The 13,951-nt window shown below is 43.3% G+C and overlaps 1 protein-coding gene across 1 annotated transcript in view; it reads left to right on the top strand.

Annotated features, from left to right (window-relative positions):
• T265_14328 (hypothetical protein) overlaps positions 1 to 13,951 on the top strand; it is a gene marked incomplete at both ends in the record, with an annotated part of 49,236 nt that overhangs the window by 21,597 nt on the left and 13,688 nt on the right. Inside the window, 6 exons of the mRNA XM_009173153.1 lie at positions 1,223 to 1,777; positions 2,935 to 3,051; positions 7,812 to 8,369; positions 8,454 to 8,568; positions 10,791 to 10,860; positions 12,899 to 12,980. Of these exons, the coding sequence (XP_009171417.1) occupies positions 1,223 to 1,777; positions 2,935 to 3,051; positions 7,812 to 8,369; positions 8,454 to 8,568; positions 10,791 to 10,860; positions 12,899 to 12,980 (1,497 nt within the window). The remainder of the gene's footprint in view (positions 1 to 1,222; positions 1,778 to 2,934; positions 3,052 to 7,811; positions 8,370 to 8,453; positions 8,569 to 10,790; positions 10,861 to 12,898; positions 12,981 to 13,951) is intronic.

Here is a 13,951-nt window from a genome sequence, read left to right as displayed (position 1 = left end):
AAAGACGGTTTGCGCTGTGCCGTGCGGTCACCCAAGTCGAAGTGAAAGAACTTGAAACAATTCACAGGTAGCGCTGTTTTCTTTAGTCAGACGCAGAAAACATTGACAATGGTTCCATGTAGTCACCACACCAAGTCACCGCTGTAATCCCTGAAAATATTGCATATGGTTAAATGTTGCATCGCAGTTGCCTTTGTTTTGCGGAACGCCGCAGCATGAACCCTAATTTTATTAATACCACAAGCTCACATGCATAGGATTAAAAATCAATGACCACACGGAACTCAACATAAATAATCGATTAAACTATTCCATCACGGTCGGAGACTATTGCAAGGATACAAAGGATCGTTAATTATGCCATATGTCTCTACGTAGTGACCCTGGGGTTTAATTAAGCTCGCTACCATAGTTTTTTTTCAGTGATTCCCTGTGTTTGCGTTATTTCCTTGGGGCTGGGTACCTACTTTGCTTTCATCAAATTCCAGTGCAATTGTGCATTCTGGCTTACCACCGGGTCCAGTATTGGGGCACTTGTCAATGAGTGAATTTTCCTCGTATCTATGTGTCTTCATGTGCTGTAAAACTGGGGAGAGCCGTTATTCTACCATTTTCTCTACACGATAGGTTCTGAGTGGAATTCGAAACCGAATTACTTTTCTGCAAATGCGTTTGTTAATTTGCTCATCGCTGATCCGAGGTGCGTAAAAGCCAAAACTTCGTCTCTCTTTGTTTCCATGCTCGAGACTTTATTTTCTTATGATATGACGAGTCCTTCGTGGTTTCGCCCATTTCAGTAGTCTAGCAAGTCCCAATACGCCTCCATATCGTAGCTTTTCCATTCACATTATCGTTCTGCAATTTTTCCTAGAACAACTTCCTTTTTTGGTTGGCCAATTGCGGTGCTTCCGGCGCACACTGGTTGGTTCCTGTTTTTGGTCGGAGATGTGCATTTGGGAAAGTAGTATGCCTCCGGTCTGCCTGTCTACGTCTCTTACACTCTCAGTCCGCTTACTGCTTGTAGCTACCTAACCGATCTCAATAAATTTTTCTGGATCATGTCATGTTCGATTTTATTACTTTTACACTGGATTTCCGGCAACTGATTGGTAGGTTACCTGCTGCTAACACGATTTTTTTAGTCGCACACATAACGCCTTCTTGTGCTACCTTAATATTCAAGCAAACTGCACAGTAATTTACTTTTTTTTATGAAATCTAGTACAAGGTAGAGGAGATAGACATGATCAATCGGAACGCTAAGCTCAAGCTATTTTTCTGCCGCAAATTGCATTACCATCATTATACGGTGTGTTCTGTGGGTCCTGATATGCGTGGTCGTCGACCCAGTGCTGACCTGGAAGAGATACGCGACTTGGATAGTCTGCTCCTACCACCTGGCGATATCTTACCAAGTATGAACAATCCAACCCGATCGGAACAACAGTGGAAATCCCCAGAGCAATGTAAATCTGCCACTGACCTACGCGATATGACCAGAACGGATGGACAAAGACAGCAAACACAACACTCATCCCACATGCCGCAAATCCCACAGCCTCAGCAACAGTCCACAACTGCGTCTTTGGCACCACCCAGCGTCCGAGAATCAAAGGAGTTATCGAATTTGGGTTCAAGTGATTCCGGTATTCCTGCCGCTGGCGCGGTGACCATAAGTGTCAGTTTCCCTTTAGACTATCCTCGCAGCACGCCGCAGTTTACCATTCTGCACCATTATCCTGCCCTACCGACTGAACTAGTCTCACGTCTTCACGAGGTGAGTTGGGCGGTTGCTGTCAAAGTTAACTCATCATTCCGAGTCATAAGTTTAGGAAAGCCATCACTTTATTACACTCACACTTGTCTCACTATTGCGGAATGACCGTTGGTCCGACCAGAAGATAACCGTATTTCGTAGAAATGCGCATTAAACGATTCTAGACCGTCGCAGCTAACCCTAGGCCGTTCTTTTAATGCATGTGTTCAACATGTGACCGTACACATGAGGAACACACCCACTAGTGGACCTCGATGAAGTAATAATAATCGTTCAGCTGTGGCACACTTTCCGTGTCGAGCTGCCATGCCACCCGGAGGAAGCATGGAGCTGGGCTAATCGTTCAGCTGTGGCACACTTTCCGTGTCGAGCTGCCATGCCACCCGGAGGAAGCATGAGAGCTGGGCTACTGCCAGGTTGTCCAAGTGTAGACAGGAGAACCAGAGATGCATGGTTGACTTCGTAGCCATGTACGTGAACACGTCTGACCCATGAATCCTCCTCGTCAACGTTGACGCTAGCCAATGGTGTAGCTTAGCCTTACCGCTCACCAAGCGGCCTTATAGACACCAACTTTGTTGGTGAACAGAAGCGGTTTCCGTTTCAGATAGTTTTTCTATGGAGATATTGGTTCTGCCAAAAGAATGATGCTGGATTGAAACCTCTGGGGTCCACTGTAACCACCTACGTTCTCTTCCGAGTATAAACATCCTACTTGTTCATCAGGTGTTCGTGGATCTTTTCGCGATCTTAGCATTTGGTTAGACATCGCCGGTACTTGATTAGATGGGTGTGTATTGTCTTCTTACTTGTGTGTTTATAGTTTTCAGTGTGTGTCTTATGCTTCTTACGTGATGGGCTACTTGAAAATCATCTTACTCTTGTTTCGGTTCGTTCGTTCACGATACGTTTTGTTGTGGTTTGTTTCCCTCGTATTTGATTGGCCAATTAATTCCCCTCATGCTGACTGCGATTTTCCGACTGAACTTGGTTTTTCATACACTCTGTCCAGTATCAGGTATGGGTTGGGTTGATACATTTTCAGTGAAGCCCGTTTGATTTTGCTACGTCCACCGATGCAAATGATTTACATTTCGGTTCATTATGCTTTCGTTGGCACGGTGTAGATTTATTCCTTCTTGTTTCTCGTATTTGAGGTGCTTCGAACTACTGCATCTGAGCTTGTCCACTCGTGTCGCGGATGTATGGAGCCCTGTATGCGCAAGGCTGTCGATCTGTTACAGAATATCCCTTCCAATCGTCTTTTGATTTCGGTAAGTCTTCAGCTGTGCCCGATGGTCAGTCACATCTTTTATTACGTACTTATTACCACTAGATGAGGTTCTTATACCCCTGAGTAGCCCCTCTTCTTCCTCTTCACTGTTCAATCTGGATAGAGAGATCCACTCTTCAGGTGGAAGGTTTTGAGAGTTGGATTCCAGTGCTAAACCATAATTTCGTTCTGGAGACTGAATAAGTTGATCTTATTTCAAGTAAGCCGCTGAGTGATGGCTTTCCTCCTGGACTTCGTCATTTTGATGATGGTGACTGCGTTCTGAGCAGTTGCAAGCAGTCACGGCATTTCAAAAGATGTGTCGACTTCTGGGGGAAGTTAAACTCCACCAGCTGCGTTCCTGTTCTAGTCACGTTGTCCAACATCTTAAACATGTTTTCCGTTTTCATGGACTTCGCCGGCGACCTTCCACTCATTTTTTCGCCTGATACACTCAATCTTCTCACCGGTAGCGACCCATGGGGACGCTCTAAGAGGGAACTAACGAGGGCAGGCTACCAGTGATGCGCATAGTTTTTACATATGTGTCTTCAATTATATGAGTTTAGTTTTTCGCTGTAGACTAGCTACGACTAGTTAGTGTCCCGTGGTTAGATGGCCTTCATTTTGGTGCACGAACGTTAAATTGCTCAACAATGCCATTTTATACCGGTTGACTTCCTTCTGCTTCTCAAGGAAACATGTGCACGGGGTACTGAGTTGTTTTTTTGACAAGTTCTTGAAAGAGGCGAGAACTATGAAGCACCTCTCACATCTTCCACATCTGGTTAACAGAAATTAAGTGTCTTTGAAGGTTTTCGGCGATATATGATAGGCTGTGGGAGAACCAGTCACTTCAACCGCAGTGCGTCCTTAAACATTCGATAGCTATAGATGTTTGGAACTGAGGTGTACCGGTGAATCAATAAAAAACGCTCGCACGCTTGCCGGGGCATATCCTCTTTGTCCGAAAAGTAATTTTTGTCCTGACTGACTGGAGCCCAGTAAGAACCAAAAGCGAAAAACAATGTGTGGATAGAGTGCACTGTAACACTGGCTTAACGATGAACTTTTTGATACCCGGGAAACAATGAGTTTGCACACGTTGCTTTATTTTATTCTGTTACGTTTGTCGCTTTACTACACATTTCGACCGTATTCCATGTTTCATGGTATGCCCACTATTGATGATTCCTGATAAGGATGAAACAGCTCGGATTTTCAGCTTCGGTTATCTTCACTTATAGGACGGAACCTCATGTGAAAACCACCAAATCTCCTTACACTACCATCAGTGTGTTTAATGTTCTAACAGCGTTCGTTTTGAAGCTATTGACAGACTAAATCAAATCGCATCCGCAAAGAACGTGGCCGAACTATGTAGGAAATGTGAGTGAAGTCGGCTACCGTCTTGTAACACTTGATTGGGGTACCCAAGCAAATACAAAATCGCATCGCTATTGTGACGTTTTCTCCTATGGTATGATTCGGCCACTGGTAGTGTATCGAAATATTATCAGCTCGGGCGCGTTGATGGGCTGTGTGTCAGATGGTTGTTGATCTGTTTGCTGAGTTTGGCCAGTTACTTGCAGATGTTTCGTCACTAATCGTGGAGAAATCATCATTTTGTTGTTGGGTAAGCAAATTATCAACCTTGGCGAGCAGATCAACAGCCACCTGATCTACATTCAATTTCGCTCATTCAGAAACCACAGAATGTCTTTTGCCCTTGGATGTGAAGGGATACTAGGACGCTATTGTAGCTGATCCTATGAGTTAGACCAATGCAACACTTCGGAGACTTTAAATCTGCCAAAAACAACCCTTCATACTTAATCCCACCAGAAGTTCATGTATTCCTCAAGTGTTATTCGGCTTGGTCGATGTTTCCTCTTAGACTAATGTATTTTACACCATCTTTACACCGCTGAAGTCTGGTTCGGCTTTCCTTGCGTAATCTTATGCCTTGGAGGGATGTCAAGATGTTTTCTCAGCAATACTGTGTAGATTGACACTGAAATAGACCGTCTTCGCTGTGTTTTACAACTGTCTAAAGAGTTTCGATTGGATTTGTGTGATTTCAAAATTGTCCTCACATTTTCCGAAGAAAAAGATGGAATTTCGCTTCCTATGATCTTTAAGAAAAAAAGTAAATCTTTTGTGAGTTTTTCTGGAATTGTTTGTCTATTTGCTTATTTGTCCTATCCGGATACCAGTCAGATTCGCAATAATGTGACATGCTGCACCGATTTCACTGTTTGATCACTTTCACTTTTAACCTAGTTACGAGGACATCTTTGGTAGTGTCATATTTTAAAGTAATAAATTATTTGACCTGCGGCAGACTGACCCCAACTGTGCCGTACCCAGCAGCCCTAGCTAAATTTATTCGTTACATCCAAGCTAACCGATGGTCACAGTGGTGATAACCTCAACAGCGACCGTACGGATTCTTGAAACCGGACAAAAAACGAAACCTCTTGAAGTCTGTTCCTCTATTTCTGTCAGACACCTTCAACAGTGTATTGATATACAGCTGTATATCCCGCTACACTAACGTTTTTACGAATCGCTGTGCTCGGTCGGCCAAGTGGTATACAGTGCTCTTGTGCGGCGTGCTGAATATGAACTGTCGATGTTCTGCTATCATAGTTGCTGTGATGATGACTCCATATACAATGGAGTTTTTCATGGTTGTTTCAGTCCTATCAGTTGGCACATTACTCGTATTTCACACCAAAATAACAGTCACAATAACTAAGCAATGTTGACTGTGGCTTATGTGGTAATTTCCAATATCAATGGTGGCTATGCTGAATTGTTTCCTATCTTTACGTCACTATCTCGCACGGTTCGCCCGGATTTAGCCACAGACACTGTGACAAATGTATCAAGTGGCCTTAGTAATGAGTGAACGGACAACATAGACGCATCGCTCATCTGGATGAGCATAGTATATTATCCGCGCAAAATTCACAGCACGTCTGACGGTCATTGTCTGACAATGGTAATAAAAGTTCGGTCAACTGACCCGTCTTGATCAATGGCGAATCCAGTGTCATGTGTGTGTGTGTGTTCACTGGCTGATTTAACATGAGCTACATCCAGCCGCGAAGTGAAACGTCAGAGTTTAAGGAAATCTCACAAAACCCCAACTTTGTTGATCGAGGCTTTGCTATTGATGCCGCATGTTTGTAGTCACGTTTACTGATAAAGCCAACTGATTGATCTGTAGGATATATTCAAGACGAGCACAAAATTCGGACTGTTGTGAAAATTGCCAAGAGAGCGGGTCCGCAAACAGCGGAAGATGGAAGACAATTTTTTCAATAGTTTCCAGCGATTCGAGTGATGTGAGCACATATGTTTATGGTTCCTAGCCGGATAGAATTGAGCTTATTAGTAACTAAATTGCCAGCTGTTACTCCATGGATGACTGAATAAAGTATGTTTTGTGAATCTTGAAGGCCGATTGAATTATCCCATTTAGATATCGAGCCGTCACTAATGGAGAGCCAGATTAAACCTAAATCATCGGTTTCCCGAGTACAACGTACACTCGCCCTCGGTTAACTCAAAGCTGTAACCGAGAAAGCTTTTAATTACGTCATGACTTTAAGTCTCGAAATGGTTTCAAGCCGCCAAAACTCACGGCCAAACAATTAGCTCAGCTCTATCAAAGTGTTACTCTGACTAACTCATCGACGTCAGGTGAAGTGATCACTCAGAACAGATTACTGCGATTTAATCGCCTTGTTACGATAGATGAAACCAGTAAGGAAGTAGTTCTCCAGGGTCGAGCTCGAAAACTCCTCATCTTGCACATTTGGCTATGCACGAAAGAGAGCACAAAATGCGAGCAGAACAGTGTGACCCTCGTTTTGTCTCATCGGTAGCATCCTTCTCATTCAATCCAGCTTTCAATGTTTACATTTTGCTAACGGGGATCAGTATCTCAAAGGAATGAAGTAATACTGTGAGTGCGAGTTCACCTAACCTGTGTGATAGTCTAACCTCCACTCTTTGTACATACGGATAAAAGGTATTGTGGTGGGATTTGGGGCTTTGAGGAGAGTCTGCATGGTTGTGACTACTTCCAGAACACTAACAGAAACTTATAAAGTCGTAAACATCACAAATTTACCTCTATGTCTACTGAAGGCTGTGAACTTCGGATTTCGAATGTTTCGATGTGTAACCTACCAGTGCCCGGTTGAGTTGTTTGCTCATGAGAATTTTTTATTAAACACTTTGTTCATATCATGTGGACTAACACGTGAGGTTAACATTAGATTTAAATCCTTGTATTCGCTTTCTGAAAATGTGAAGACAAGTGCAAGGTGAACAGATAGTTCAGGAGGCTTTCAACAGAAACCAATAAAGCAGTTAATTCTACCGTGATAATCCAGGACACGGAAGTTTGGGATACAAATTCATTCCTGACTACCAGTCGGGAACATGGGTATACAAGGACTGAACTTCAATAATATCACAGCTGGTAGTTTGTGTGCTCATTTCCTAGGATGGATATCCGTTTATACATATATATATATATATATATATATATATATATATATATATATATATGCAATCAAGCAAATAACTGCACATCTATATCATTACTGCATGAACAAGCGCTTCCACAGCATGAATACCATGGGTTCCTTATTAATTCGTTGTGACTATTATTTAAACCTTATTGGAATCTCTAGTGTCCAGCTTACCGTGATTCCATCCTTTTTCGTTACCATACTTATACAGTACCCTATGGCTTCTGATGTAAGCCGTGATGCAAGTCAACCACCCTATTCAAACGACATCCAGAGAGTGAGCTGTGGTTCTCCACCTGTCCAATCACTGAAGTCGCTCATATCCGACCCCGAAGATCGACATCTGTCGCAAACTCCATTCCCCCGCACATCCGGTGTTCACTTTTCCACACGAGGACTTCTAGTTGCCTTCGGTCTCCCACTGTCATTGTCTTCTCTTCGCGCTCAACTCCGTATCACTGCATCGGTGTCCACAACAGACACCAATGATTGGACACCAAGATCATTCAAGGATTATAAATCCTTGATGATCATGTCTGTAGATACGCCGAAAGTGAGCATAGCTACCAGTTCAACTATTTCCGGAATTACTACTGCCAAGCCAATGGAAGAATCAAGTGGGCGAACAGACTACGTGCTAACTGAAAATGATATATTTACCGACGTTGAGTGGGCTCAGAACTCGTTCAGCTTGCCATCTACCGAATCACAGACTGTTGTTGGTCAGCACGCAAGCTCCCGGATTCGACCTCCAATGGGCAGTTTCCCGGTAGGTCTGGAACTGTCACACCACGTGATTCTCGTTATTTCAAATCAGTAAAAGCTTAAACGTGTTATTTTTTCCTCTAATTAGGTCAAACAGGACTCTGACACCCTCAGTGTTCCAATGGCCACAGGCACACAGGTAGATGATGCTCCGTCGGCAGCGGGACAACGCAACCTTGGAACAACCGTAACTCGTCAATCGCGTGAGTAAAATCGACTTTCACAGTACGCCGCACTCACATAGACCCCCATCGAAAGTATATGCTCGAGTCTGTCTTATGTCGCACCATTGTGACAGACGAAAGGACATTTTCAGAAAACTACATTAGAAGAAGGATGATCGTTGTGTTAGATCGTCACGGGCTGATACATCACAACCTTCATGAAAACTAGGGGTCCACCGAGCCATCAATGCTTATTTCATTGCTTACTCAGGTACACCTATTCCTCCACTTGTCCCTTAATGTTTGTTCGAATATTTGGTTTGATTGAGGCCATTAATGGTGTGGCCGATACGACACTCGAGCTGTCATTAGGCGTCATTTTAAGGAAGAATTTATTACATAGGAGTTCATAATTGTTGAATTTGACAAGAATTATGAGCTTGTCTTTGAATATTTCCGACTTAATTGTGTGTACACGGCTCTCAGTATTCGCACAATGGAATTGAATTTTCGAAAGATACGACTTGTCCCTGATTGATTAAAAGAGTCAGCTAATTGAGCTCAGAGTACGAGTCCAAACTTCTGAGCCTCATCTAGGCATCCCGGGGTCTCAAGGATGCTAGGAAAGTATTCCACTAGACTTTTCCGCCAGGGGTATGATTGCTTCAGTGAACAATGAAATTCCGTGAGCTATGAAAATATGAAAGTAGATTAGGATGATTTTTGGTGTGGGTACATAAGCAACAAAATGCAACATCTTGGCAAAAGTTTTACAACAAAGAGCATTGTACGGCTAATGGGCCCCGTGTGAATCCATTAGGACTCAGAAATGTCGTTCGCGTCCTGTTTATGTTTTGGGAAAAGTGCTACGACGCCTTCATGTGTTGTCTAGCAGCACCTCGCGATCTTCGCCAGTAAATCTTCAAAGCATACTGCAGTACAAGTACATCTCAAAACGTATGATCTACAAAACATTGCGGTGCCGTCGAGCGATCGAGGTCTCTCACTGCTTACTACCAGATTTTCAGTATCACATAGCTTGTTGTGTGATACAGGTCCGTTTAAAACGCAGCAAAGCCAGAAGTTACAGTTTCTACATTCCTGGTCGTTAATTCCTATTTCTTGGATATCACATTGCTACATATCAATTATAGGAGGAGATATATGCACGCAGAATACCTGATAACATTTAATCATATGGAACCCAGATTTCAAAGTACCACTTATGTTTCACAGTTCCTGTTGATAATTGGTCAGCACTTGTGACAAGGTGTCCACAATCAGTTTGGAAATCGACCACTTATCTACAGACGATGTATCCGCATATCAACAGGAACAAGTCGACTCAGTTCTGTCGATTGATAGGAATCTGTCAGTTCATAAAGAGATAAACTGGCGCGCCCTTATTGAGGGCCAGGTAATCGCACAAGGATACTCTTTGCTCGTACTGTGTGGTCCGACCATGGAAACTCAACTCATTTGCAATTTCAAATGGTGTCCATAGATCGGACGGGTTCGGCCATTTGTACGGGCAAGATGCGACATGCTCCTACGGAAGGATAATCCAGTTTCATGAATGTCGCATTTGTCCACCCCAACAATCCACGGCGACATCACCACAAATACCGATCCCGTCCTCTCCTTGAATATTTATGTATTCCTTTTGACCAGAAAGCCAAATACTCACACTGTACTAAACCTCAACCACCGCCCCTCTTCTGGAGACCAGCAACCGGGATTTTTCAAAAGAGTGAACTATCTTCCTGTCCTTTTTCTAGAATCGCTGCATGGTGTTTAGGACGCGATTCACTATACAGAACACTTGGAAGCCCGCGATTGATTTAAGCCCATCGATTTGGGAGTTAGTGGATGAACAACATTCTTGACTGTACCCCGCGTCTTTGATCACCGCTTACATTCAAAGTTACCAGACAATATTTTAGTCAGGTTTCTATAGCATGGCCTTGTTCAGTTTTTTTCAGAAGCTCTTTTTTCTATTGATGAGAATTCCGATAGCTCAGGTAATCTTTTTTCGCTGTTTGCTGACCCTGCAACTCTTTCATCGCCAATCGAGGTGACATCATCAGTTTGTTGTTAAGGTAGGGAACGTAGCTGTGCGTCGGTAGCCCTGCAGTAAAACCAGCGACACGCCGATTCTGTTCACTCTAACAACGCATTGATGATGTCACCCCGAATAGTGATGAAACGTTTGCAATTCAAATGTTTAGCTCACCTACGATAAAAAACTTATTCTTTTTTAGAACAATCGGTAACCCAACTGTATGATTTCAGCGGTTGGGTGGTAAACAAAAAGCTGATTCGCAACTACAGGTAAGTATTATCACTGTATTTATTTCCGTAACTTTTGTCTCACATCAGCAGCAAAACGAACGGTGGTATCTCTTGTTTCCTGTTGAGATAAGGTTTGTTCAGAAAAAAGGCTGACAATTTGGTTCCCTATTGTTTTCGGGACAATCCACTTGTTCCCTAGTTCGTTTTTGAGCGAGGAACATCGTCCTTTCTCGGTCAAGTGAATTCCTCCATCCGTCCCCTCAGGTAAATATTTCACACGGATGACAAAACCCCACTAAGGGTTATGGACGCAATTCTCATCGTGTTCCCGTTCCAATCTTCAATTCGCTTGCGGCAAAACACCCAGTTTTCTATAGCGGCGCAAGTTAATGTAGTACGAACTGTTCTCCATCCCCCCAACATACAGTCAACTCTCCAACAGTGGTCTCTGCTTCACATAATCCGAGTTGTATAGCTGTTCCCCCGCTAACCGCCTAAAACACACTTCCCAATCAAATGTTGCAAAGATTAAGAGACTTAACCGTGGTAGACAGACTTTATACGTCAAATCCATGTCAATTACTTCAGGATCACGCGGACATTGGACGATATAAATAAGTGTCGTACATATGAGATGATTAAACCAGCCGCTGTCGTCATTTAGACAATGGCTATGTCCTGTACTGTTCATTTGGAAAGGCGGACTGCTCAAACACGCCGGTGAACTCTCTTCCTCGTTTAGCACAAAAGTTCATGACATCGTCGGTGAAAATGGTCCCGGATGTACTTACAAATGTGTTATGCTATATTACTACTCGTGAGCCGGAGCATGACTTGATGCAGACAAAGTCATATGGAACAATAGACAACGTGTGTCTGTGGTCTTCATGCGTGTGCGCCCACTCTGGATAGTTCAAGGTACAACATGTGTGCACACGCAAATCGATGGACTGGCTACGCACCATATCTCGCTTCTGGGATAAATCTAACGCTCACGGAAAGTGATGGCTGCACGTATTGTGTCCATTGTATGTACTGGACTTGGTGGTACCGTAGTGGCCTGTCCAGTACGATAGCATGGTCACTCGCCTACTGGAATCCGGGCCACCGATCTTTCTCAGTTGAACTCGGAACGCGTACCTTTAGGTGGATGACTTTAAACCCCACTACTCTGACTGACATTTAATATTGCATCTTTGCATCCATCATTGAAGGCAGTGAGGTTTTTTAATGCACAGCAACATATTTTTCTCCGTTTGAACAAATGAATAAGAATTACTCGGGATTCGGTTGTTCGCGAATTTGAATCAGTTTCATAAGTACTCCAGTAATCTGGCTATTCGTGAACAGTCAGTTTTGTTTTTAATCTAGACTAATAACCAATCATTAATTATTAGTACTTGAGAAGTAGCAAGTCAACTGTGATGGAACGCATTATGTAGCCGGAAATCCACAGCGCATGGCGTAGTAATTATCAGGCTATCTCTGAGAATCGATAGGATAACCGTGTGACCATTGAGGAATAATTAATCAACAGCTTGTTCGGATAAAGCACACGACATCCCACTGCCTTATACTTTTAACCAGACAGTGGAAATTTATCGGATGCAGTGTGTATCTATTGAGTTGTATTCGGGAACTAGTGTATACGAGATATTGTTTTCGGACCCAGGTACAATTTGTTGGTACTACACGACCTTGAGTGAGCCTGCGTCATAACTCAGTCATCTCTCTACACCATGAGTGAGCTTCACATCTTACAGCTTCAGGCACTAGCCCTATCGTGTTGTGTGCTAGTTCGATTGTCAGTCGACAAAAAATCCAGCGTCATTTCGGACATTCCCACTTAGGATGAAGCCTGTGATGAGCTTGGGTTAACGGATGTTTGAGAAATTAGCGCCGTCATCAGGAACTTCACAGGTCGGACGCACCGGGAGTAACGATACTGTCTTGCTACTCTGCACCTCAGCTACAGAGTAATAGCTACAGGTGTTCTCTACATCACTTTCTATGAAATTGCCACATAAACATGTACACACAGTGTTTTCTTTAATACGCACTTATTCCTTCACCATAGTTTATCCACAGAAAATGTGCAACTTATGTGTGCCCACAACTACGTAGTGGCTCTGAACACTGGACGTAAAGATATTCAGCACGTGAGTTTATTTCCGCTTGTCTATTCCTGATCCGAGCTCGTTGATCTCGCAGTGCCTGTTTTGCCTATCGTGTATAGCAACCATAACTCTCTGTGACTTCTGAATAAACAAAAAATAAATTAAATTACCGAATTTCCATGGGGCCTTAGTATCTTTACTAAAAAGCACAATTTCCCGTCCAACTGTATAAGTCGAACTGACCCTGACGAGTGGTGAGAGAAAATCGAGATCTTTAGTTGTTTTTAAATGCGGCCTTCTGGCGTTTCAAAAAAGCGGTCACACTCGAGTGCTATGGATACGGTTCTTCGCACCTTGCCATACAATTCCTAGGATAATCCAGTAAAGTCGGCTATCAGGTTTCATAGCTCGACATTTACCTTCATGTAAGTGATGTCCACCACACCTCCATCTCCAGGACTGTATGTCTCCTACAGAATTCCACGAAACAGCTCCTCCTGGGGTGTCATGCCTCCGAGTGTAATGGTTGACTCTCCATCACGATCATTGGCTGCAACACCAATGCTGCACTGACTGACGTCTTTGCCAATCTACTTCAAGAAAGCCATGTTAGAGGAGGAGTGAAACTGGGAATCGATCTGGTGCCGGGCTGCGATAAATTTTCTAAGATGCTTGTGCCATGAGCATTCGGTCAACACATACATGGTTAGGATAACCTAATCCTGGAGATTGGTTATTACTATTAGTCCATTCAAGTCCCTCATCACCTACATTTTGGTTTATGCTGCTGTGATTTTTGGATGGAAATCGTCGCTAATAACCCGACATTCTCAACACCCAATTGAGCCATCACGTATTTAGTCATGGATAAAGTACTATCCTCAGTACTAAAGAACTGCATGGTTGTCGCTAGAAAAAAACAGCTGAGTGGGAGTGTAGTTTCCTAAATGAATGGCAAATGCTCATTAGCACTGTTCTAACATGAAACTTACAGAATGAATACAACTCTAACT

This window comes from Opisthorchis viverrini (genome assembly GCF_000715545.1).
Source record: "Opisthorchis viverrini unplaced genomic scaffold opera_v5_175, whole genome shotgun sequence".
NCBI classification, from domain to species: Eukaryota; Metazoa; Platyhelminthes; class Trematoda; order Opisthorchiida; family Opisthorchiidae; genus Opisthorchis; species Opisthorchis viverrini.
The sequence above is the reverse complement of the archived record's forward strand: the minus strand, read 5'-3'. Positions and strand labels throughout refer to the sequence as shown.